The sequence below is a fragment of the Mauremys reevesii genome, linkage group 2, assembly GCF_016161935.1.
Source record: "Mauremys reevesii isolate NIE-2019 linkage group 2, ASM1616193v1, whole genome shotgun sequence".
NCBI classification, from domain to species: Eukaryota; Metazoa; Chordata; order Testudines; family Geoemydidae; genus Mauremys; species Mauremys reevesii.
Genome location: NC_052624.1, coordinates 243274950 through 243301692, shown reverse-complemented (window position 1 = coordinate 243301692; position 26743 = coordinate 243274950). Strand labels below are relative to the sequence as shown.

At 41.1% G+C, this 26743-nt stretch overlaps 2 protein-coding genes across 22 annotated transcripts in view; one reads left to right on the top strand and one right to left on the bottom strand.

The window, feature by feature from the left end:
* Nucleotides 1-26743, top strand: part of C2H8orf88 (chromosome 2 C8orf88 homolog) — a 152372-nt gene that overhangs the window by 44861 nt on the left and 80768 nt on the right. For 8 of the 19 annotated variants that reach the window (XM_039524908.1, XM_039524911.1, XM_039524899.1 and 5 more), the window contains 2 exons: nucleotides 12061-12117; nucleotides 20050-20213. The exons of 5 other annotated variants lie outside the window; for them this stretch is intronic. In XM_039524908.1, the coding sequence (XP_039380842.1) occupies nucleotides 12061-12106 (46 nt within the window). In that variant the 3' untranslated portion in view covers nucleotides 12107-12117; nucleotides 20050-20213. Of the gene's footprint in view, nucleotides 1-11884; nucleotides 12025-12060; nucleotides 12118-12951; nucleotides 13008-13378; nucleotides 13507-20049; nucleotides 20214-26743 lie in introns of those variants that run through there. 6 more of the 19 variants (XR_005594135.1, XM_039524909.1, XR_005594136.1 and 3 more) reach the window with 5 other exon arrangements.
* NECAB1 (N-terminal EF-hand calcium binding protein 1) overlaps nucleotides 1538-26743 on the bottom strand; it is a 125936-nt gene continuing 100730 nt past the window's right edge. The window contains exons 7-13 of one of the 3 annotated variants that reach the window (XM_039524896.1): nucleotides 24961-25073; nucleotides 20776-20852; nucleotides 16924-16977; nucleotides 13693-13805; nucleotides 6578-6655; nucleotides 5445-5536; nucleotides 1538-1961 (exon numbers count right to left, since the gene is read on the bottom strand). In XM_039524896.1, coding sequence (XP_039380830.1) covers nucleotides 1933-1961; nucleotides 5445-5536; nucleotides 6578-6655; nucleotides 13693-13805; nucleotides 16924-16977; nucleotides 20776-20852; nucleotides 24961-25073 — 556 coding nt within the window. In that variant the 3' untranslated portion in view covers nucleotides 1538-1932. The remainder of the gene's footprint in view (nucleotides 1962-5444; nucleotides 5537-6577; nucleotides 6656-13692; nucleotides 13806-16923; nucleotides 16978-20775; nucleotides 20853-24960; nucleotides 25074-26743) is intronic. The other 2 variants (XM_039524898.1, XM_039524897.1) reach the window with 2 other exon arrangements.

Here is a 26743-nt window from a genome sequence, read left to right as displayed (position 1 = left end):
TGATATATCTTGATTTTAGTAAGGCTTTAATCATAGTTTCTCATGACAGTCTCATAAGCAAACTAGGGAAATATGGCTTAGGTGAAATTACTATAAGGTGGGTCCACACCTGGTTGAAAGATCCTACTAAAAATAGTTATCAAGGGTTTGCTGTCAAAGTAGGAGGGTATAGCTAGTGGGGTCCTGAAGGGATAGACCTGATACTGTTGCTATTCAATATTTTCATTAATGACTTGGACAGTGGAGTAAAGAGAGTGCTTGCAAAATTTGCAGATGGCATCAAGCTGGGAGGGGTTGCAAGCATGTTGGGAGACCAGATTAAAATTCAAAATGACCTTGACAAATTGGATAATTGGTCTGAATTCAACAAGATTAAATTAAATAAAGATAATTGCAGCACACTTCACTTAGAAAGGAAAAATCAAATGGACAGCTACATAATGGGGAATAACTGGCTAGGTCAGGGATCTCAAACTCAAATCACCACAAGAGCCACATGAGGAGTAGTACGTTGGCCTGAGGGCTGCATCACTGAAACCTTTTCAGACAATGATACAAAAGTATAGTAAAAAATGAAAAAAAAAGTAATATAGTATGCTATTAAAAGTCCTTCCCCACCTGTGATATTTCTCTCTGATTCACCTTCCCTTTCCCTCCCTCCCACTGTTAAAGGAAAATGGCTTTTCCCAGTGATTGACTACTGCTGCTTTCCCTGCTCTCTTCTCCTGCAGCATTTCACACTACGCATGGGATCAATGGGGTTAGATTTGAGTGGCAGGTGTGTTTGGCCCTCCCTTGAGGGAGGAGAGATTTGAAGAGTGGCGAAGGGGCTGGCCGAGGGTTGGTGTGAGTCAGGGTATAGCTGGAGGGGAGGGTTGGGGATGCAGGAAGAGCAGGCTGAATAGCTTGTTTGGGAGCGAGGCGCTGCAAGGCTGTTTGTCAAGCTTGGGCAGTTCGACTCGGGTAGACTCCAGAGAACTGTGGAAACAGCTCATTGAAATGCACGCAGCAGACATCCCCACCTCCAGAGCCAGAGTGACTGTAAACACTGCCTTAAACAGCAACTCTGAGAGCCTGCCTGCCCTCCTCCCGAGAGCATGTGTGTGGGAGCTGGCAGCAGCAGGGCCAGAGGTGGGTTATATTTTGCTGATTCAGCTAACAGTGTCTTCCCTGCCCCACCTCTTCCCACCCTTTCCCCAAAGTTCCCGCCCCAACTCCGTCCCCCCGCCCCTATTCCAGCCCCTTCCCCAAATCCCCGCCCTGGCCCCCGCCTCTTCTCCATCTCCTCCACTGAGCTCCCTGTGTCCCTACGTTTCTCTGATTTCTGTTAATCTTGCTGGGAAGGCAGCAGCCCTTTACTCTTCTGAATGACTTAATATATACATGTCTGAGATTCTGTGCTAGCAGGGAGAGTTGCTAGCACAGAATACACCGCATAGCCTGGTGACTCCTATTTAAAAGAGAAAATCAGAAACTCATGAAAATAGGAATGTTAATGTTTATACCATTTTCTTTGAAAAGAAGACAATGTGGAAGCTTGGAGTAACTATTTATTAACATAAAGATAAAAGCAGTCAAAACCAGTACTTAACACTCACATACACTGACCATTTTTATGAGACATATTTCTGTACAATAATTTGGCTGGCTTGAGCACGCAGGCGCGCGCGCGCGCACACACACACATCTAGCAATTTAGCAGGGCCATAAGTGTCCTTACATAAGCTTGTAAAAATGGTTCACCAAAATAGTCACAAGGAGAGAATATAACGCGTACATAATTTTTCCATATTTTAAAATGGAAAAGATTGTGCGTGTGATAAACAATGTTACATCACAGTCCATTAGCTGTAGCACCTATCGACTGGTGTATGGATGCTGTTTGAATGCAAATATAACATTTACCATTACTTGGACCCACAATTAAAACTTCTAGTTGTTGTTCAGGACCCACCATGAAGCTGAAAAGGAAAAAAAAATATTTACTGACCAATCTTTATTTTATTTTTACAGTATTCCTCTTTCTTCTTCCCTTCTCCCCCAAACCCTTTCTTGAAACCCTAAATAGATCATCTATAATCTATTCCTCTGCTAGTCTAAAGAAATAGTATTAAACTGTTCTTTCTGTGTTCAATTCCCACCAAAGATAATTGGAGATGTGCATTTTCTAGGACAGAACTTGCTTAATCAGGGTAGGATAGTAGTAATCCAGGAGAAGTTGGTGGAGGAGCTGAGCAGAACAGTGGAGGAGGGAGCGAGAGCTTTTAGTGCAACAGTTTACACCTTTGTACTCTAGCTTCTTAAATTCCCAATATTTGCCTTGGAGAAGGAAATTGATCAGAATGGAGGCTTCTTTTCTTAGGGCTGGTCCACACTAAGAAGCGGGGTCGAACTAGGGTATGCAAATTCAGCTACGTGAATAGTGTAGCTGAATTCGAAGTACCCTAGTTCGAACTACTCACCCGTCCAGACGCCGTGGAATCGAAGTCCGCGGCTCCAAGGTCGACTCCGCCACTGCCGTTTGCAGTGGTGGAGTACCGGAGTCGACCGCGGCGCTTCCGGAGTTCGAACTATCGCGTCCACATTAGACACGATAGTTCGAACTCCGAGAAGTCGAACTCACCGCGTCGACCCGGCTGGTAAGTGTAGACTAGCCCTTAGATCCACCCAACTTTGGCCATGAAAGTCCAGTTTTCTATAATGCTTAAGAGTGCAGCAGTGGTTTGGTAAACAATTTGTCCAAATGAATCCCAATCCCACAGCTCAGCATCCAGGTGTATGGTACCAGTAACATACTAGGTCTTCCCTCTAGCTATGGTCATCTCCACTGCAAGGCTCTTGCATGGAGGATGGGGGACATAACTGGTGATTGACCTTGGGGAAGATGTACTCTTTCGCAATAGCCTTCAAAGCAAGGGTAGCTGAGTGAGGTGTCTGTCCACCTTCTTCATCAGCTGATCTAAAATAGGGTGTAAGGAACAACAGCCTCATTGGGCAAAAGTACCTGGCCCAGGAAACTCTCAGTTGTGATTCCTGCAGATTCCTGTCTCAGTTTTAAATCAAAATCAGTGGTCTTGGACTATTTCCATAAGAACTAGATCCTCTCTTGTAGATTCACTGCCTTTGTACTTCTCTGTAGTGAAAATGTATTTGGAATCAGCTGATTCCTCTGGTCCACCTGAGTCCAAATAGCAGCCTGCATCTCTCTGCGCTCACTTAAGCAGCTGGAATTGTATGGTCAATGAGGTGGAGCACTGTGAATGCATCATGAAGCATTGGTCTTTGCTGAGCCAGTGCTGAGGCCAGACTCCTGCTTTATGGACATCAAAGTCAGGTACATGAGTGTCAGTCTTGTTGCAAAAAGTGCTCCAATGTGCTGGGAGTTCTGCCCTTTCCAATGTAGGGTAAGAAGAATACATCAAAGTTAGTACTAAGTGGTTCATGGCAACCTGGAGCAAGTGGGCCTGGTCACTCATCTCCCATTAACATCCAGTCACATGACATGGGTCAAGGTTTCAAAAGGGTTATACCCCATCAAATGACAGTGATCAGAATCTACTGACTCCACTGGCTACTGTTGCAAGGAGGATCCCTGATATCACTCCTGCAAACCCCTCACTCTTGTGAGTAGTCCTTATCCTGGTGAGTATATTCCTATTGACATGAACTGGATTACTCATAGAAGAGAAGGCTTGTAATCTTTATTGCATCACAGATTCAGTATGTGACTTTGGAGAAGTCAGTTCATCTCCTTGTTGGTCAACTCAGCTGGAAAATTGGGTTAAAAAGGATCATACTGAAAATCAGTACCTGTATCTGAGCTGGGCTTCCCTGGGTTACATCAATTACAAAATTGCAGTTGCTAGTAGCAGAGTTATTTCTGTTCTTCACTGAGTTTTAAACTGGTCTCAGTCTACATTGTATGTGACTGTTGCATAAAATATAGTAATTGCCTTACAGACGCCATTTTTGCTCTCTCTTAAGCCTTTTCTTTCCTTTGAATACAAATTTGTATGAAGATCCTTATGCTGCAATTACTGCACTTGTTGAAAAAAAAACTTAACATAGGTATATATATTTCTAAAAGAAAATATAACCTATACATTGTGAAAATTAAACTATGCATATCCTAAATATTACTTTCCTATATTATTTTTTTGAGTAAGGAATTCATGTTGAGCAATACTCTGGTTGCCATGGTAATAATCTACCAGGACGAATGCTGTAGACTAAAATCCCACTTAAAAGGCAGAGTGCATGCTTTAAACATCATGTTTTAAATTCAATTTCAGACTGATCTTTATATTTAAACATTTATAAATGATATATACATTTTATTTGATTTGGTGCTAAACATACTTTCCCCAGCCAAGATTGGAACACCACTATTTCTTCTTTCTCCATCCCTTACTGAATTCCAGTCCAGCCATTGGCACAATGTAGTCTGACACTACCATGCAGAGGGAAATAGTGCATTATATTACTAAATTATTGAGCCAAATTCTGCATTCCTTGGTTAGGGTTTACTCATTCCTTACTCAGGCAAACTCTCATTGAAGGCAGTGGAGTTTGTGCATGGGAGTTTGCTTGATGGATAAACCTCAAGTGGTCTAGAGGTTAGGCACTGGATAGGGACTGGCCCAATTCCTACAATAGGAGATATGGGTTCAATTTCGAGCTCTGCTCCAGATTTTCTGTATGACCTTGGACAAAGTACTTAATCTCTCTGTGCCTCAGTTCTCCATTTGTAAAATGGGGATGATCCTTGCTCCATTCATTGTTGTTCTTGTCTACTTAGACTGTAAGCTCTTTGGGACAGGAAGTTTCTCTTATAAGGTGCATGTATACCACATAGTACTAAGTGCTACTGTAATACAAATAATATTATTTGTAATTTGGGAATCTTCTGCACCTCAGCTTTTCAGAATGGAGTTTGGAGAAAAGTTGCAGGAAATATACACAATTGGGTGGTAAATTAAGAGCATTCTTTCTGTCAATGTAATACAAGCAGATGCAATTAAACTGAAATCTAGCTCTTTATCAGAAAGCAAACATATTTTCTGCCTAAATATTTTTAAACCAGTAGTGCAAAAACAGTTCAAAGCAATAGCATGTTACTATTTACAAAGGAACTCTTTATATTCTGGATATTCTATGTACCATATTTGTTAGTTTAATACTTAATTTGTAATAATCTTACCTTTTCTCCAATAGGAGGAAGTATTGTGTATGTTCCTATTACTGATGTGTTTAACAACTGTATTACTGTATACAAACCCATGATGCTTAATGAAAAAGAAAAAAAAGAGCAGAAGAGAGGCAAAACTACAAAAGAGTGTTGAATAAGGGAATGTTCTGCAGTTATTCCACATATGGAACATTCTAGTCAATGGGAAGTCTTCATATTGAAGCAAGTAAAGTATTGTGAAAAACTTGATAATTACCAGGTACTAGCATAGTTGTCATGAGTTCTGGAGTTTCCAAGAAGTCCACGTTACTCCTTTGGAATGTCTTGCTGTAGTTCATTTGGAGATGACTGTAAACATATAAGTGATGAGAACTTAACAAGATTTAAAAGGAATGAATATTTATATGGCTATGAAGAATAGCCAGAAATTCATAATTATAATTTAAAAAAAATTCAGAAAGGATATTAAACGTGTTTCAGGGCTTTAGCCAATCTCTAACTATTAGAGACCAGGATTAGACCTAATGTGTGGGGCATATTATCCCATCTCAGCCTGCAGTGGATTTCTGGCATCTTCCTTGGCAGCATCTGTTACTGGAAACTGAACTAAATGAATCTTTGGTCTGATCCTGTATGCCGATTCGTCTATTCCAATGATGTTGAAGTGCCTTTTCAATTCTTCTTATTACTGTTGCAGAAGGTAAATGCACCTTCTCTGAACTCATTGGGCTGGATTCTATAAGCAGGATATTAGGCTGCAGAAAACCCCAAAACAATGGATTCCACCTTCAGATTGGTAGGCCTGATCTTTTTTATAAAACGCAGTTCAGAATAATATCTCCACCTCTTCCCACTTCCCTAAATCTCTGCCTCCTGCACTCTAGAACCCAGCTGATGGGAAATCCTCTGGGTGTGATATCTTCCAAGGTCCTGAAGAGAGACTGGAAGCCTGCTGGGCTTTTGTGGTAGGGGTGGGAAACCTTGGGAGAAGGCACCAGTGACCACTCACATGCCTAAAGTTACACATGTGCGTAAGTATTTTGCAGGATTGCAACCTGTCTGTCTCCTTTTGGCTCCTTGTCCACCCTGCATTAGCTCTCTGCCAGCATCATTCTGATGACTCCTAACTCTATATCTCTCCACCTTCAGTCTCTGCCTATTCAAGTCGGACTATTGGTTGTCTTTCCCCAATAGATATTCAAATAGTGTTTTAAGCTCAATTCAGAAAAAAACTGGACTGTTATGAAGCATTCTTAATGGCATTTAATTGGAAAGTAGATCAAGTAAATTAATGAAAGATATTTATATCTTTATATACCAATACTTTCATGCAGTTACTTTCTAATCTTCTAAACAACCTGAAATGCAAAAGGTAATCTCACTACTTGCCTATTCCAGGCACTGCTGTTCTCCCAGAACTCATAAATGATGAAGCGGGATTCGCTTGAAAGCTTCTGTATGGAAACACTAACAGTTGTAGGACAGAATTAGCAAGCACACTTTCCCCAAGCTACTGTACAGTGATTGAACAAAACTCAGTGATTTCTGTAAAAAGGATATACCTGGATAGTCTGAGGGAAAAATATGTGCAGTTAGAGGCATCTGTTTTGCTAATGACTTGAGCTCTTTTCTACTCTTTATCTGTGATATACTGCATGGTATTTTTAAGCAGAATAAAATGGACTTTTATTTACAAAATTAATTTCTCGTACTGTTCCAAATGCTAGGGTACTTTATCTCAAAAAGCATGGTTCAGTATTATAGAAACCAATCCAACTGTGCTGTGCAGCAAACCAGCATAATGCAGTGTTTCCCACAGAGAGCAAGTGAAGTAAGTTGTGAAGTAAGGACAAGATTTTCAAGAATGAGTAGTGGCTTAGATGCCTCAGTACTTATGTGCCCAATTTAAGACAGGTTAAAAGAGTCCTATTATCAGAAAGTGCTGATTACCCACTGTAGCGGGGTGGACACCTGCTCCTGCCCCGAGAGGCTTAAAACAGCCCTAGGAAAGGGCTGTGGCAGGAGAAAGCAGCCACTGGGCTGACTGGGGGAAGCAGGCAGAGCTGCGGCCATGCCCCAAACAGAGCCCAGCTGGCCCCTATAAGAGGCTGTGAGCCAGGAGCCCAAACAGTCTCTCTCTAGCTGTAGAGGGAGACAGATCTGGTTGCAGGGACCTGAGCAGAGCACCTGAGTGAAGCAGGGCTGGGGAAAGGCAGAGGAGCTGGGGAGGCTCCAGCCTGGAAAGCCCCAGGCTGTTGCCTACCAGAAGGCCAACAGGTACTGAGGGTTGTAAAGGGCAGCCCAGGGGTAGGCAAAGGCAGCAGGTCCAAACCAACCTTGCCAGTGATGAGTGGCATACACTGCAGTCTGCCCCAGGGGAATGGGGGCTAGTTGGTGACTGGCAGTAACATTACACTGAGGCAAGGTGGGGATAGGGCAGGGAGACCCCAAGACTGAGGGGTTACTGCCAGAGGAGCAGCACCCCAGAGAAAGAGGCACGGGGTCCTGGGTAAGACGGTAAGATGGATCACCAGCCTGCAGAGGACGCTCCGGAAGCTGGATGAGCTAATTCCCGACAGAGACCAGCAGGAGGCGCCACAGGGGGTGAGTCCGCATGTTTACACCCACGCTCTGAAAATCAAGTCTCCTGGGTAAGGTGTCTCAGAGTAGGATACTCAGAAATTAAGGCATCTAAATTATTAGTCACTTCTGAAAATCTTGGCCTAAATTATGCTGCTTCACTTGTGCAGGTTTGTTTTCCAGAGGCGAGAAGTTCATTAAAGCAGGATAGACCTTAGGTGTTTTGGAAGCAAGCAGCCATATGTGGCATAAAGATAGACTGGTCACTGTCTGTTGCTCATACACTTTTTAAAAACAGTATCTTTTTATGATGTATTTCTGTTGTGATGGCACCTAGGGACCCCACATGTGGAATAGGGTCACATTGTACTAGCTACTGTACTAACAAACAACACAAAAACAGCCCCTGCCTGACAGCCCAAATTCTCAGAAAAAACTTCCCCCCCATGTATTGTCTACTTTTGGGTTTATTCCTCCAGTTGTCTTAGACAGCTTGCCATGGAGTTCACCTACCAGTCCATGGTGGCATAAAGTATCCCATGGAACATATACCAATCCTTCCCACAGTGTCATCTGCTTTAGTGCATTCTATAAACCTCATACTCAGGAGCTAGTTTTCAAATATGTAAATCTTGATATGATTTGTAATGCTGCATTTGGATGCTCAAATTGGCAACTGGATGTGCACTGCGAAAAAAGGATACTTATAGATTATTTCCACATCCAAATGTGAGATGTGGAGATTTTATTACTGCTTTGTTTGAAAACTGTGCTCAGTACACCCTAAACTGTAACAGGTAATGAATCCACCCTTTTCGTTATTTCCTGCTACATGAAGAATAGAACACTGTACACTATGAAGAGGTGGTCAGTAACTACATGTAGTAGCACAACAAAATAAAACATCCAGAATGAATCAGAAAGTGATCAGCAGGTGGCACCACTGGCATACCAAATATCTGCTAAATTGTGGAAACAAATCAGTTCTTCCTTTTTCTATGTGCTCTTTCAGTTTTATATTTTCAAACAATTTAGGATTTTTCTTATGACAAGCATGCAGTTCAGTGTTACTAAAGAATGCTTTGGTATGTTGTAAACTCTTTTTTTGTAGCAGGTAGCATTCTGGTTTGCTTTTCCATCTCTTGGCCCTTGTGTGATGGTACATTTGTCCATAACACAGTCAACCATTTCCAGATATTACAAAAAGTTCATATTTTCTTTCTCCAACTGCATTTCCATACGAAGTCTGTTATGGTGAGTCATGTCCATTCCATAGAATCAACTCTCTCTGATGGATAATTGTTCTGCTGGAATATGTTTTACTAGCTCTAATCCTAAACTGATACTGTCCTCGCCCCACATTCACCAGGTTTAAAGAAAGCTATTCCAAGAAACAGTTGTTTATTGCTTCTCCAAACCTTGTTCTGGAATTCGATATGACCAGTTTATTTGTGTTTAGGTGAAGTTGCCCATTATTATTGTTTTACTAGATATGGTTTCCAGTTTGATCTCCCTTACCAAGACAAACTCAGTGGACCTGATTTTTCATCATGCTACAGGTCCTTTGCACTACTTTGCCAATGCAAAGGGGAAGTAAAGTCAGTGGATCACACCAACAGGAAGCTCCCCTTTCTTAAGAGTAATGTTGGGATGGTACAGCTCCTGGTGCAGTGGGAAAGTCCAAGAATAAGGAGATGTGGTTATTCACTGTTACTAGAACAGCCCCAGCCATAGGAAACCAAGTGTAAGTTAGAGCAGCCCTGAGCTTGCTCCAACCTATGCAAGGGGCTGACCAGTCCCAGAATTGGTGAATCATAAAGGTAGCCTTTTGTTCCTCATCATGGGTCCTCTCCTGATTGCTACTCAGTGAGTCGGATTCTCAGCTCTGGCTGCTTTTCCTGATCCAGAAGCTGGTATTATAATCCTACATATCTTAATGACTTGAGATTCTTTTCCATACAGATTTTACTGTGTTGTCTGCATCACTCATTTTCTATGGAATCTTAAGGTATAGTGCAGCTCTTCCACTTCTGTGACTTAATCTGTCTGTCCTATCTACAGTAGAACCTCAGAGTTATGGAAGGAATGGAGGTGGTCTGTAACACTGAAATGTTCAGGTATCAGAGGGGTAGCCGTGTTAGTCTGGATCTGTAAAAGCAGCAAACAGGATTCTTTGCTGCTTTTACTGAAATGTTCGTAACTCTGAACAAACCACAGTTTGGGCTTCAGCAGCTGACACTCCGGGGCAGGCTCCAGCAGCAGCTGAGCTCCCTCCTCAGCTCTGGCAGCTTCCTTGCCGGCAGCTTCTTTCCTGGGTCGGACTGAGTTTGCAAGTTTGTCCCCCTCCCATCTCGGGGGGAGTAAAAACAGCATGTCCCCCTGCCATCGGTGGGGCGGAGGGGGTGAAAGTGGTGCAGACCCAAGTAGTGCTCCTGCTCTGCTGGCTCTGCCTGCCTTGGGCTGGCAGCCACAGCGTCTTCACCTCTTAGCTGTAAGTGGCTGCCCCATGCGTGGGGTGGGGGTGGGGGTGGGGTGGGGACAGGCAGCCCAGATGTGTCTACCTTTAAGATGCAAATACTATACTGTGCCTGTATTGCAGGTTTTTTTTTCTCATTTTTTTTTGTCTCTGCTGCCTGATTGGTTACTTCTTGTTTCACGTGGTGTCCGGTTGACAGCTTAGTCCGTAACTCTGGTGTTTGGATCTTTGAGGTTCTACTGTAGTTCATTCCCAGGCAAAATAGTATCCCATTAAATTTTGTCAGGCTAGAGGGTAGTGAATCAAACACTAGCTCACAGACTTACACAAAATGAGCTAAACATCCCTGCTGTTATTCAACTGAAGATAATTTTGTCCATTAAGTGTTGGTTTGGTAGAATTAGAATTTTATTTTTTATAATTTCAACAATACCAGTTTATTTTAAACATTTTTTTGTTTTTATCAATTTAAATTTTCACAGCTGTGGGGAAATAATAGGAGATTTGGGAGTCTTTTAATGACTAGATGCTGAGATTCAAAAGTTAAAGCTTTGTAACTGTTAAAACAACAAATGACCAACATCACCTGTCAAAAGATACAAAGCAAATATCCTTAAATCAATCTCTAATAAGTTCTCATAAGCATTTTTCTTACTTTTCCTATCTGTAATTTGATTATTATTGATGGAAATTTTTTGTTGGTCTGTGTGCATATGGTGGAATTGACATTTATCAATAAAAATCGAATCCTTCCAAGCCTAACTGTGTTTTAAAAAACCCTCTGGTTTCTACCTTTTTAGTGAAGTACAGGGATGGAATCTCATCCCTTTAATCCAGCACTTCTCAAACTATGGGGCAGGTCTCCCAAGAGAGTTGTGGGAATGTGTCAAGTGAGGCCCGAGCTGTGTGCTTTTATTTATTTATTTATTTTAAAGAGCTGTGGCTGTCATCCCTGGATGGCTGGGGCTGGACCAGAAGGACCGTGCACACCTGGGAGGCAGGGAGAAAGGGGACGGCTGGAGCCCCACCGCGCTGGGGCTGACCGCCAGAACCCCGCCACCTGGGCCCGGGCTCTCCTCTCAATCCCTCAAGGGGAGGTAGCCCAGGCTTGGGCTCTTCTTCCCCCACAATGCCTCATGGGGAGACAGCGGGGCTCTGGCTGTCTGCCCTAGGGTGGCAGTGGGGCACTATGTCTGCTCTGAAAAGTGATATTGACAGATATCACTTTTCACACTGCCACGCTTCTGTGCTGCTGCTGGCACGGCACTGCCTTCAGAGCTGGGCATCCTGGGAGGAGGGCATAAATGACTACAGACATAAAGAAGGGGAGCCTGAGCAAATAAGTTTGAGAACCATTGCTTTAATAAATTCTAATAATAAGAAAGAAATGCAAATGCCTTTAGTCTAGCATTATGCCTCTATCTGTTTATATATTACTTAGATTGTAAGCTCTTTGGGGCAGAGACTATCTTGATCTGTGTTTGTACAGCACCTAGCACAATGGGTCCTTGTCAGTGACTGTGGCTCCTAGGCATTATGGTAATACTAATATTAATAATAATAATATATTTTGCCTTCACTGTGTTATCTGAGCGTTGTATACTCAGCAAACTGTCAGATTTGTCCTTTCCATTTTATAGGTCTGGTCTGATGAACTGAGCTAGCCACCCTTTTATAGGCTGGAGATCTTCTCCCTCTTAAAGGGAGGTCCACCAATACCCCTCAGCATGCTGAAAAAACCTTCCCAAACACACAACTATCACCACAAGAATGCTCTCCTCTTACTGAGCATGTTCTGATTTTAAATTTCTCTCAGATGGATGATGGGTGGAGCATGCAAGTCACTGGATGGACACCTCTAGCAAACAAACAGGTAAGGGCAGTGCGGCATAACATTTTTTCTGCGATTTGATTTTAACAAAATTTGAGGCTTATGATTTCAGTCTTTAGACTAGTAACTTTGAGACTTTTTGAGCTCTACCATGCCTAGTGTAACAAACAAGGAAACAAGCCCTCACTGGTCTGTTTTCCCCTCTCTAAAGGGATTTTTTATCCTCTCTTTATGATGAACTTTAAACCATGCTCAAATAAGAGTCAAAACACAATAAAACTTTCCAGGCATGTTTTTATTATCAGCCTTCCTTCCCTGATTAGCACTGCTTTGGGTTCTAAGTATCCTCACTGGAGAACTAGCATATTTGCCTGGAAAACACAGTCATGAGACTTAGCCCTGGTCTACACGACAGAATTACTTCAGTATAACTATGTCACTCAGAGGTGTGAATAATCCATACCCCCTAGGTTGATATAACTAAGTCGCTTAAGTGATGGCGTAGACATGCTATGTCAGCAGGAGAGCTTCTCCCACTGACATACCTATCGCCTCTCGCAGAGGCGGATTAACTATGCCAACAGGAGACACTCCTCCCATCGGCTCTGAATGTCTTCATTAAAGTCCTATAGCAGTGCAGCTGCATTGGTGCAGCTGCACTGATGGTGTTAAGTGTAACCTGCCCTCAGAGAGTGACTGATTAACAGAGAAGTACAGCAGAAGAAAAAAGCCCAACAATTCACAACAATCACACTATGGTAGGCAGGAAATCAGCTTTTTTTTATTCAACTTTGAAAGAATTCCAAATAAGGGTTTGATCCTGCAAAGTGATTTGCATGGGTAGAGCTTTATATGCCTTTGTGGGATGTTTTGCAGGATCAGGACTGTAGGATCAGGGTGGAGGAAGCTTGCTGAGGCACTGTCCCAGAAAGGTATGCACTAGAAAAAGTCTTCAAAGAGTCTTTCTTCAAAAGCTTCCCTTCTCAGGGATCCTAAGAAAATGCTACAAAACAACCTCCCCTACAAGAAACTACAGTATCCTAGGGCTATCCTATGGCTATTCTCACTTCCAGCTCTTTTTCTAATTATCCTCTGTTACTGAGGACAAAAGCTGGGCAAATACTATTCACTGACTAATTCAACACATTGTGTGATTCTTTTCAAATTATTCAACATATATTTTGAATAATTTGTCCACCTCTACAGCTGGGCCCAAGTCCCCACATTGAATACTTTATATGAATATTTATAAAATATTCTGTATATTCATATATGCTTTGAACTCTCCCTCTTTTTCCAATAGTCCTGTCCCAACGCTCCCCAAATGTGTGTTCCCCAATAGAAGAGAAGATGGTCCATGTCCATGGGAAGGGAGATGGTCCATGAGACAGTCTCTCTGTTAACACTTGGTCCACCCCAAGTTTGAGATTCATTCAAAGAAATATTCATATTTGTAGTGCTACGCAGAATACGCCGCAATGGTAATAAAAATCATACTTACTGCAGGTTTCAGAGTAGCAGCTGTTTTAGTCTGTATCCGCAAAAAGAACAGGAGTACTTCTGGCACCTTAGAGACTAACACATTTATTTGAGCATAAGCTTTCGTGGGCTACTTACTGCAAACATCCAGTCCGAGTAGAAGCAGATTCCACATACTGTTTCAGAGCGAGTCGGAATTCTTCTAGTTCTTCCTCTAGCACAGACATTTGACGCTGAACAATCATTATGTGCTGATGAAGATATTACAGTATTGATTGTCATGTGCCTCCTATCGTTTCCATACATTTTAAACTAAGAAAATTATCAGGATCCCAAGTTGAGAAATCTATGGCCTGAATTCCAGATGTGCTGAGCAGCTCAGCTCCCATCAGCTTCAACTGGGGTGGTGGGTGCTTAGCACCTTTAAAAATCAAGCCCTAGGTTTCTCAAGTTGAGTATCCTCAAATCCATGATATCAAGTATATCCAACTTCATTTAATTAAATGAAAAACATCTAATGCAACATTCAGACAGAGATCAAGAACAGCATAGAGAATTTAAAAAATACTGATTGTACAGGAATCTTAAAGAGAGTCACTCAGTTCCAATTTGCCCCCAAATTAAGCTTTTGTAAATATAAGCTTTTATAAAATGTAAGACCAGCAGAAATGATTCCATCATGTAAAACAAAATAACCCCTCACCCTTACCCACCCGATATTCCCCTGGAGAGTTTTCAATCCACTGTTTTAGTTCTCTGGCACCTTAGAGTAAAATAATCTACAGATGCTACAGGTTATTCTTGCACCAAGCTAGACTGCTGCTCAAGATGGGCACCCAAAATCTGTGGCCACTTTTGAAAATGTGTGTGACTTGTCCGAAGCTTGGATCAGAGTTTCTAATGTGTTTATTGTCATGTCAGGAAACAATAGTTGCTTATTTCATAAGAAAAGTTAACACATTTCAATGGATGAATCAATTAATTCTATGCAAGCAGATGTGCAAATTGAACCTAAGTCTTCAGATATCGAAGTTACAATCCTTTGATCCCAATTGCTCACAAGCCCAAACCTTAATGTGCAACTACAAATTGCACAACAAAAATGATTTAAGTTATGGAATACAACCCTATTTTTGATATATTCCAGTATAGGTTTTCTCAGACATATAATCAGGAAACAGGTGGTAGAGAAGAAAGTGTATGTTTCTGCTTCACTTTGGATTTAGGCCTTGTGAAATTAAATAAAAGAAATGCAAAAAAGATTTACAATGTGGTCATGTTATAGTAATTTTTTTGAAGTGACCAGTTGAAAATAATAATTGAAACTATACATTGACTTGAAAAGTTTGTCCTTTCTACAGAATGTATAACCTTGATGAAAGGTAAAACTCTAGAAGAATAATGGGAAGTGGAGAAGACCAGACCTTTCATCCTGAATTCTTGATCCTTATAATTCTAATATTCTAAGGAGCTTGCATATTGGTTCATCCATTAATACCTGTTACTTTGCTTAGTCAGTATTTCAAGAAATGATGCTTGCTTAACAACCAACACAATGGAATGTTTGGTCCAGGCTTTGATTCCTTCTGGCTTGATTATTGATACGGTTGTCTCAGTGATCAACTTGCATCTATACTATTTCACAATCAAGCTATCCAGAATCATATGACTCATGTTTTTAACTCTTGTTAATGTTTTTCTAGTTCGAGTCTACTAAGTGCCATCATTGGCTATCTCTTTTCATGCACATTTGATTTTAGATTTCAGAGTGGTAGCTGCGTTAGTCTGTATCAGCAAAAAGAACAAGGAGTATTTGTGGCACCTTAGAGACTAACAACTTTATTTGGGCATAAGCTTTTGTGGGCTAAAACCCACTTCATCAGATGCATGCAGTGGAAAATACAGTAGGAAGATATATATACAGAAAATGAAAAAATGGTGGTTGCCATACCAACTCTAACGAGTCTAATCAATTAAAGTGGACTATTATCAGCAGGAGAAAAAAAACAAAAAACCCTTGTAGTGATAATCACTACAGGACAGGCTCAACAAAGAAAGTAACAGAACGCCACTAGCCGTCACCTTCAGCCCCCAACTAAAACCTCTCCAGCGCATCATCAACGATCTACAACCTATCCTGAAAGATGATGCCTCACTCTCACAGATCTTGGGAGACAGGCCAGTCCTCGCTTACAGAAGCCCCCCAACCTGAAGCAAATACTCACCAGCAACCACATACCATACAACAAAACACTAACCCAGGAACCTATCCTTGCAACAAAGCCCATTGCCACCTCTGTCCACATATCTGTTCAAAGGACACCATCATAAGACCTAATCATCAGCCACACCATCAGGGGCTCATTCACCTGCACATCTACCAGTGTCATATGTGCCAGCAGTGTCCCTCTGCCATGTACATTGGCCAAACCGGACAGTCTCTATGCAAAAGAATAAATGGACACAAATCGGACATCAAGAATTATAACATTCAAAAACCAGTCAGAGAACACTTCAACCTCCTTGGACACTCAATTACAGACCTAACAGTCGCAATTCTTCAACAAAAAAACTTCAAAAACAGACTCCAACGAGGAACTGGAATTAATTTGCAAACTGGACACCATTAAATTAGGCTTGAATAAAGACTGGGAGTGGATGGGTCATTACACAAACTAAAACCTACTTTCCCCATGCCAATTTTTCTCCTACTGTTACTCACACCTTCTTGTCAACTGTTTGAAATGGGCCATCCTGATTATCACTACAAAAGTTTTTTTTTCTCCTGCTGATAATAGCCCACCTTAACTGAGATTAGTTTCGTTAGAGTTGGTATGGCAACCCCCATTTTTTCATGTTCTCTGTGTATGTGTATATATATCTTCCTACTGTATTTTCCACTGCATGCACCTGATGAAGTGGGTTTTAGCCCACGGCAGTTTTTATGCCTAAATAAATTTGTTAGTCTCTAAGGTGCCACAAGTACTCCTCATTTTTTTAATTTGATTTAAGGTTTAACCTTGGTATCAACACCGATTTATTTGGAAGATTTGCTCTTGGAGTGTATACCTACTTGTAACTTGTGTTCATTTCTGGATATGTTCTTAGTTTCTTTATTTTTATGATTCACTATCTCTGTTTATTATCTCTAAATAATGGGTATTTTCTCATGTCCTCTCAGTTTGGTGATACTCCTTCTTTTAGGTCTTATTATTTCTTGTGTATTGAGGATCTGTTACAATAAAATAGATTCTTATTAGCTGAAAAGTGAGTTTGGTGATTTCAACCAAGCTGCAGATGGATATTCTACACTACACAAAATTGGTCCACAAATGCCATAATAAATTCACTGCCTTAAAAAACACTTACAGATTTTGTGTTTCCTTCCAAAACCTCTTCTTCCAGTGGCTCAAGCTTTAGATCCTTGTCATCAAGGGGGAAATAATGCAAATATAAACACAAAAGATTAGCTGTGGGCAATGACTTAGACTTTTATTTTTTGAGGGTGGAGGCGGGGCAATAGACTAGGCCATTTCAAACCAGTTTCTGCTATAAGCCTACTTGAGTTTGAACTAAGGCCTTTCTGCTTATTTATTGGTTGTTAGTCTGACATACAAGTTGCTTGCAGAACCTCACCCACTTCAGTGGCTGTACAAGAGCTACAGGCTGGATCAAATTTAGCATTATATATATATATATATACACACATATATGTATATATATATATACACACACACACACACACACACACACACACACACACACACACACACACACACACACACACACACACACACACACACACACACGGAGAGAGAGAGATTTCAAATCCCATTAATAGCTAGACAGAGAAGCAAGTTGTTAATTTGTGATAAATCTGCTCAGTCACATTCATATTTTAGATCTAACTCACAAAAGAAAAGCTCTGCTGAAGATGTCACAAACGAGGCAAGTAGGAATGAATGAATGAACCCTGAGATTTAGCATAATATAGGTCTTGTACAGGACAAACTTGTGTAGATTTTATTCATAGGTAGTATTATGAGCAAATCCCTTTATTAACAAGTAGCTGCTAAATGTGCCCAAGAGAAGAAGGAAGCTCAATTAGGCCTTGAAGAGTCTTCTACAACTGCTAGCATTCATAGCTGGGAAATCTTCCATACAGCCAACAATGCAGTTACAAGAATCCACATTGCAGCAGTGAACAGTATATATGCTAGATCAGGGGTTCCCAAACTTGGTTCGCAGCTTGTTCAGGGTAAGCCCCTGGCAGGCTGCAAGACACTTTGTTTACCTGAGCGTCCGCAGGTACAGCTGCTCGCAGCTCCCAGTCGCCACAGTTTGCTGTTCCCGGCTGACAGGAGCTGCGGGAAGTGGCGGGGGCCAGGCCATTGCTTCCCACAGCTCCTGTTGGCCGGGAACAGCGAAACGCAGCTGTTGCGAGCGGCCATACCTGCAGACGCTCAGGTAAACAAAGTGTCTCGTGGCCCGCCAGGGGCTTACCTTGAACAAGCCGTGAACCAAGTTTGGGAACCCCTGTGCTAGAGGTGGTAAATTAGCTTCTAAACACATCTGCTGGATTAAAGAAACTTCTGGAGAAGGAACAGGCACAAAGTAGAACTGCACGTGGGTAGAACTACCTGCCTGCAATTAGTCTGATTTTCAAGCAGGTGCATTTGTGAGATTGCAAATGTACCTACTTACTTCATATGCGTACTACTAGATGTGGACATGCAAATCTTTGATTTGTGTGAACACATCTAGTAGTGCATGTACAAAGTTAGCAAATGCCCACTGACGATCAGGTCCTCTAATGCTACACATATGGGAATACTTGTAACCCAGTGGGTATGTCCACATGTCAAGCTGGAGGTGTAAATTTCAGCTTGAAGAGATATACCTGGGCTTGCGCTGATCGAGCCACTGCACTAAAAATAGAGTGAAGTTGTGAGCTGCAAAGGGGCTAGCCACCCTGACTACCTACCTGTCCAAGAGCCAACATAGGTATGTCTCCTTGAACTGGAATTTATACCTCCAGCTTGAATTGTAGACATTCCCAGTGACAAAGGGGTATTTTAGCACCAGAGACAGTTTCTTCACGCTTTAGAACAAACAAGAAATACTTGTAATAATAAAGACGTGAAGCAAAATTCAGGATTTGGCAAATTGCAACAGGCTACATTGTGGCAAATGGCAACACACTGTATGAGCTGCTTTGTGTAAGAAATTTAAAGATGCTTTTTCTTTTCCCAAACATGAATACAATTGGGCAATGACTTCTTAACCTTGGGAAGCAGGCATTTTGCCAGTGCAAACAGAATAGGTGATTAAAAGCAAACAGCAGATGCGATGCTGCTAGTGGAGTTTAAGTAAACATGGTATTTGCTGGAGCACCACCAACAGCAGGTGGCAGAATAAGTCAGTAGTGAAATGACATTCACTCATCAACTGCTGTGCATCTCATGCAGAATTTGGATGGGAAATCACAAAATTTGTGAGGAAACTATTTGTAATGGTTCATCTGTCAGCACGGAGACTTCAGATAGAGAACCATGCAGGAAACTGCATCTCATTATACTTCCTGTGGTCTCCATATACTTCTCATACTAAGCTGCAAGGACAGGAATAAAGTAAAAGAGGTGAAGCAAGAGATCACAACATAAAGTAGCAACAAGAACTGCTGCAGATTTCACCCTACTGTAGAATGAAGTAGGCCAAATTCTGCTCTCCTACAAAATTTGTGGTATTTATGTAACTGAGGGAAAAAATTGGCTCCAGAGTTTTGACAGGCAAATTTAAAAATGTTTAAATTCCTTCTATAAATCTGAAAGTACAAGACTGGTCTAAGGTGAAATTCACCTTATGCAGAGGGCCTGAATAAGGGCTATGCACCACTTAAACCTTCCAAATAGATCTGAAGTGGGATTTAACTGACACATAGGCTTTGTGCTGGCCCTCTGTGCAGGGCTCATTTTCACCCCACTGGCTTGGTTGGTAATGATGTGATACCATATGGCAACTCAAGCTGGAAATGGGAAGAACTGTACAGATAAGAGTGATTTTGTTTTGTGGAGGATTTTGATATTTCAAAATTTACTGCAAAAAGGAATGGAGCTTTGGCTCTAGGGGAGTCAAAGCTGTGGGCTCCGGGAAACTTTGGGGTCCCAGCTCAGGGACTGCAGGCTGCCTCAGAGCTGTGGGCCCTGGATGCTCAGACTGCCAAGGAGCCACAAGCCTGGGAGCTGGTGCTCACAGGGCTGCCAGGTTTCCAGCTCCCCTGTCATCCCATCCAGTGTGCTGAAGGGGAGCTGGGAGCCTGGAAGCCCTAGCTGAGTCAGAAGCCAGGGTTATCAGACTCCTGGCTCCCCATCAGGCCACTTGGCAGGCTGGTGGGCAAGTTGACAGAAAGCCAAACAGGACTCAACTGGAACTTTGTTAAAATAGAACCATCTCCACAAAATGTTTTGATTTTGACCAACTGGCATTTTCTGACAGAAAACCCTGGCATCAGAGAATTTGTGACCAGTTGTAGTGGGAAGATTCAAACAGGAAAAGGTGAAGAACATTCCCCGATCCTACAGCGAATGGACACTGGGGACCCTGTGCTTGCGGAATGGAAAATAAATACAGATAAGATATATAAAATGTTATTCCCCAGACACAAGTGAGTGTGATTTTTCATATCTTTGCACAAAAGGGGTGTGAAGTCCGATCTGTTTGTTATGAGGGAGCCGGGGACCTTGGGGTAGGAGGAGCTGGAAGACTATAAGGTGCCACAGGACTCTTTGTTGCTTTTACAGATCCAGACTAACATGGCTACATGACTAACATGGCTACCCCTCTGATACTTAACAGAGGGTAGTTGATTTTGCATATTAATATAGCAGGCCAATGCCCAAACCACTGAGCTATCCCTCCCGCCATGCATGTACATATACAGCAGATACAGATACCAACTCAGGAAAACAAGAGCTGTGAATATTCAGTGAAGTGTTATTGTTTTTTTATGAAATCATCCAATAGGAATAAGCAAGATGAAAGGGAGACATGGGCATGTAATGTGCTTTAGCTCATGTAGCTGTTGTGCTAGTTGCTGTCATTATTAGTTGGAACAGCAATGTGAATATGACATGGCAGGAAAAACCATTTATGGTTTCAGGATTGCTTCAGAAATCTTTACTGAAAATAAGAGAGAGAGAACAGATAAAAGGAAATATATACCTTCTTTTCCAGCCTGTCAATCAGCTTTTGGAGTCTGTTTATCTGGGTCATCCATTGGTTGTCTTCCTCTAACCAACCTTTCAGAAACATAAATAATGAAGGATAAAATGTTACTGAAAGCTGGGATGTAATGTACTTACTTATTTTTATGTTGTTATAAATACACATGTAAGAATGTTTTCTTAGCTTGTAACTTATTTTGCATCTTGAAAAAAGGCTAGGATGAATTTGATTGTTAACATTTGTTTATGCGTAACTAGTAAATTAAATGAACAATTTTTCCTGTAATAGTGATTTCCTAAAGCACATGATTCTTCACAGGATGCAGTAGAAACTATCGAGCTTTTTTATTTTTTAACTGAATTCCATGTTAACGCCAGTGTTTTGAAACTCTATTGGGTGTTGTTGGAATTGTTGAAACTCTGCTGGAATTGCTTGTCTAGGGAAATGAATCCAAGCCCTAACCTATGTACAGATCGGGATGCAAGCCTCACCTTTTTGTTGCTCAAGCCTTCCACCAGTAATGTTTCCACAACTTACAGTGAGTCAATGACAGGGAATTAGAAGACAGGAAGGAGAAGAGAATAAAACATACGCAAGTTCAGATACATGGAGAGGTGGAGACTTGAACCTTTCATTTTTTTAGCTCTTTGATAACAGTAATTGGCAACTTAGGAAAGGGATCTCAACCTTTTTCTTAGTGTTGTCCACTTCTTAACAGAGATGCTGTCTTGTGGACCATCTCTCCTCCCATTTGCTGTCACATGGACAATCTCTCCTCCCATTCATGATCACATAATTTCCCTGTGTGTCTTAATGCAATTTAACAGTTGGAAATGAGGGAAGCCTGTGCCATGTGACCAGCCAACTCTCTGGGGGCTCCATGGACTACCACTGGTCCATAGACCACAATGTGGGTGCCACCAATTAGATGTACCTAATACAGATATTTTGCATATACCATTATAAGTTTGTCAAACCATGGAGTCACTGTTTTGGCACTATGAACAGAGAACACAAGACAATAATTATCAGCTATATTTATGAGCAGTGAAGAAGGAAAAAAATGGGACAATAGCATAGAGAGAGAATCTAAGAACCTACTTTGTGATGCATGCATTACTAAGATTAAATATCACAGTTGATGTTCAGAGTAAAAGGAAGGAGGAGAAAAAAAGCAGGGATTGTAGCTGGAGACAGAGCCAAAATCTCCTAGGTCATTATGAAGATATCAGTCAATTTTGCCTTAGGAAAAAGAAACCTTGAAACTGTGCTAACAAAATAGGAATTCTGAAACAGAAGAGGCTTGTCTAACAAAGTACATTAGATTAACTGTTTGCGGAAAATGCTTTGTTAATTCTTTATAATTTCACAATAATTAAAAGTGGTCTGATATAGATTTTCCACTGTACGCTGTGATTTAGAAATGTAGTAACTAGGGCTGTCAAGTGATTAAAAAAATAACAACAACGAATCGCACAATTAATCACACTGTTAATAATAGAATACCATTTATTTAAATATTTTTGGATGTTTTCTACATTTTCAAATACACCTGTACCCTGATATAATGCTATCCTCGGGAGCCAAAAAATCTTACCGCGTTATAGGTGAAACCGGGTTATATCGAACTTGCTTTGATCTGCCGGAGTGCGCAGCCCCGCCCCCCCGGAGCACTGCTTTACAGTGTTATATCCGAATTCGTGTTATATCAGGTCACGTTATATTGGGGTAGAGATGTATATTGATTTAAGTTATAACACAGAATACAAAGTGTACAGTGCTCACTTTATATTTATTTTTTATTACAAATATTTGCACTGTAAAAAACGAAAGAAATAGTATTTTTCAATTCACCTAATACAAGTACTGTAGTGCAATCTCTTTATCATGAAAGTTGAACTTACAAATGTAGAATTATGTACAAAAACCCTGCATTCAGAAACAAAACGCTGTAAATCTTTTGAGCCTACAAGTCTACTCAGTCCTACATCTTGTTCAGTCAATCGCTAAAAGAAACAAGTTTGTTTACGGGAGATAAAATTGCCCTCGTCTTGTTTACAATGTCACCTGAAAGTGAGAACAGGCGTTCAAATGCACTGTTGTAGCTGGTGTCACAAGATATTTACATGCCAGATTCACTAAAGATTAATTTGTCCCTTGAAACTTCAACCACTATTCCAGAGGACATGCATTCATGCTGATGACGGGTTCTGCTTGATAACAATCCAAAGCAGTGTGGACTGACGCATGTTCATTTTCATTATCTGAGTCAGATGCCACCAACAGAAGGTTGATTTTCTTTTTTGGTGGTTCAGGTTCTGTAGTTTTCGCAGCAGAGTGTTGCTTTTTTAAGACTTTTGGAAGCATGCTCCACACCCCATTCTCTCAGACTTTGGAACACACTTCAGATTCTTAAACTTGGTTTGAATGCTTGAGCTATCTTTAGAAATCTCACATTGGTACCTTCTTTGCGTTTTGTCAGATCTGCAATGAAAGTATTCTTAAAACGAACAACATGTGCTGGATCATCATCCGAAACTGCTATAACATGAAATATATTGCAGAATACGGCTAAAACACAGAGCAGGAGACAAACAATTGTCCCCCAAGGAGTTCAGTCACTAAATAATTATCACATTATTTTTTATTCTTTAGCACATCTGGCACGTAAATATCTTGCAACATTGGCTACAGCAGTGCCATGCGAATGCCTGTTCTCACTTTCAGGTGACACTGTAAATAAGAAGCATGCAGCATTATCTTATTATTATTATTGTAAACAAACTTGTTTGTCTTAGTGATTGGCTGAACAAGGAGTAGGACTGAGTGGACTTGTAGGCTCTGAAGTTTTACATTGTTTAGGTTTTGAGTGCAGTTATGTAACAAAAAAAATCTACATTTGTAAGTTGCACTTTCATGACAAAGATTGCACTACAGTACTTGTTTGAGGTGAATTGAAAAATACTATTTCTTTTGTTTATCATTTTTACAGTGCAAATATTTGTAATAAAAATAATAATATAAATGAGCACTGTACACTTTGTATTCTGTGTTGTAACTGAAATCAATATATTTTAAAATGTAGAAGAATATCCAAAAATATTTAATAAATTTCAATTGATAGTCTACTGTTTAGCAGTGTGATTAAAACCGCAATTAATCACAATTAATATTTTTAATCACGATTAATTTTTTGAGTTAATCATGTGAGTTAACTGTGATTAATCGACAGCCTTAGTGGTAACATAATTACATGACGCCCTATCCTGAAAAAGTGATCTAAGCCAAAAATTCACTGCATCACAGCAGGACAGGGGGCCTAACACTGTGAACATTTAATTTTGCTGGATAGGGTACACAGAAAGCCTATGCAATGGGGACTCTTCACCAATTTTGTGTACCATAGAAGGTGCTTCACAAGAGAATACATGGGGGGAAGTGGACGCATCACCTGCAAATGGGAAGAATTACATGGCCAAGAGCCCAGGTGTAGAGAAGTGGGCTGTGTCAATCCCTCCCCATCATGCTCTGCGGTGTCTGTGTTGCACGAATGTCATGGTCCTGAGATCTATATTTAGGCTGAGGATTCCTTTCCTGCACCTTTCTGGGTTAGTGACAATTCCAACATTTATCTTTGGCTTGGTATCCTCTCAATATTTCTTTTTTCCTAAGGCAAAATTGTCATTTCTAATTCTTCATATCAACCTAAGAGATGTCTGCTGTGCCTCAAGCTAATGTCCTTATTTCCCCCCCCCATAAAAACACTTTCTCCCCTCAACCATGACACATGACCACTCTGTGAGTAATGCAGGCAGCATAAACTTATTTCTTGGTGTTTTTTCCCCCTCTTCATTATAATCCCATCTCTTCCCATCACCACTATCTATAAATATAGCTAAGAAATATAGACTGGTGTTTTCAGTTCATAGCACAAAAACAATGATCCTACAGGATGGCAAAACAGCGTTATGGAAGGGGACACTTTGAGGCTGTAGCAGTATGCTTATTTGTTCTGCTTCAACAGCTAGAGCTAATGGCTGCTGTATTAAACTGAAGATTGCTTTCAGCTATAATAGCACATTCGTTGATTTGTACTTGCTGGTTAAAATGTTGAGGACAAGTACATGGCTGCCTTGCTTCTGTGTGTGTTTTAAATACATTTAAAAGTTGAAATGACAATACCTGTATTTAAATGAGGACTGTTTGGTGATAAGCTACTGTTCCTCTGAAATCTTCGATTTGAACGTTTTCCTGGCCACTGAATTGAGAGCACCTCCGGCTTTGCTGGTCCTTGTCTAAATAGAAACAGATAGTAGTTAATCCATGTGCCAAAGTCTCTGTCTTCCTTCTGCTGTCAGGATGCTGATTAAAAAAAGGAGTGTGAGAGAGAGAGAAATATCTGTTGAAACTACTGAGTGATTTTCTAGGCTTTTACCGCTACAGTTAGCTGTGTCCACTTTGATACTCACTGAGGAGGAAAAAGAAGGAAAGTTAGTACCTCACAAATATCATATAGAGACATAAAATTGGTGGCATGTCTGTACTGTGGTCCTGGTCCTGCACTAGGAACCACTATTACAGGCCCTTGGATCTGAGCTGAGCCCCACTGATTTCAGTGGGTCCCATAAAGGCACTGGGGTCATGCGATCAGTTACTAATGAAGGATCAAAACGTATATGTTCACTTGAAAAGGGAAATTTTCTGTTTTAAATTCATGATAAATAACATTGTGAAAGGATTTTAATCTGGGATTTAGGAAGCAAAGAAGACCAGGAATGGATAGTATAGAATGAGGGCCAGGTACACTAGTGAGAAGAGCTGTGTTGAAATATATCCATTAAATAAAATATTTAATGCTATGGCTGCAGTTAGGATGGCTGGTCAAATTGTTTGTTTCAAATAATGTAAGTTTGGAATATAGCCATCTCTTCAGTTAGTGAATTGTTTTCAGACCAATCCTGATTTATATTCATTATTTGTAAGTAGTCTCCAAACAGTTATCTGAATAAATTTCAGCCGAGCTATCCATTTCCCCACTGTTTGTGACTTTGCAGATGCTATAGCAGAGGCAAAGAAACTTTGGGCTTGTCTACACACTGTTTTTGCTTAGAAATTCCCTGGGGACTTCACTACTGCTGTTGATTTTATACGGAAGGCACTCAGGTACTACAGTAATGGGTGGTGGTGTTCTTTTGCTCTTTACTCAACAGATGTAACAGGAAGGAACCACCCGGGTATAGTGGGGACCACATAAGTATGTTTACTAACTATGTATTACATTGCAAAGCCTATGCACAATGCTCATGGCCGGCCTAACAGAAAATGTACTGCTCCCCAAGCAGCTGGCAGCCGCTCAGCAGGCAGAGCAGCAGCAGATGGAGCGGGGGCAGTGCTGCAGGTGTCATGCTGTCGGAAGGGCAGAGAGGGGACACAGTCCCCTTTTATCCCCTTCTCCTGGGTGAGCACAGCCCTTCTGCAGACTCTTGACCATGGCGCTCCCCTGACCGTGGCGCCTGGGTGGTCACCCATGTCACCCACCCTTAAGGCCGGCCCTCACACTGCTGCTCTGGAAGCACTCTGGTGGCTTGTGAAAAATAGAAGACGATGATTAGTAGAGGGTTCGTTAACTATTTAAAGGGATACTACCCAATTCCTAGCCACTTCAGGCAGCAATATAACACCCCTCCTCCCCCTGAGCTAATTAAATCAGTGCAATCCCCGGATGTGGACACTCTTAAATCTGTTTAGGAGAGTCTTAAATTGGATTATCTGTTTGTAATCAATTTAAACTAAACCAATTTAAGACACTTATACTCGTGTAAAGAGAATCTAAACTAGAGGGTTGCACCAGTTTAGCTGAATCTGTGTGTAGACCAAAGCTTTGCTACAACGTAAGTCTTTAAAGATGCAGTTGGATTGGGACTTCTGTCACCAGCTCTTTAGCCCTTTTCAGTCTCATTTCATC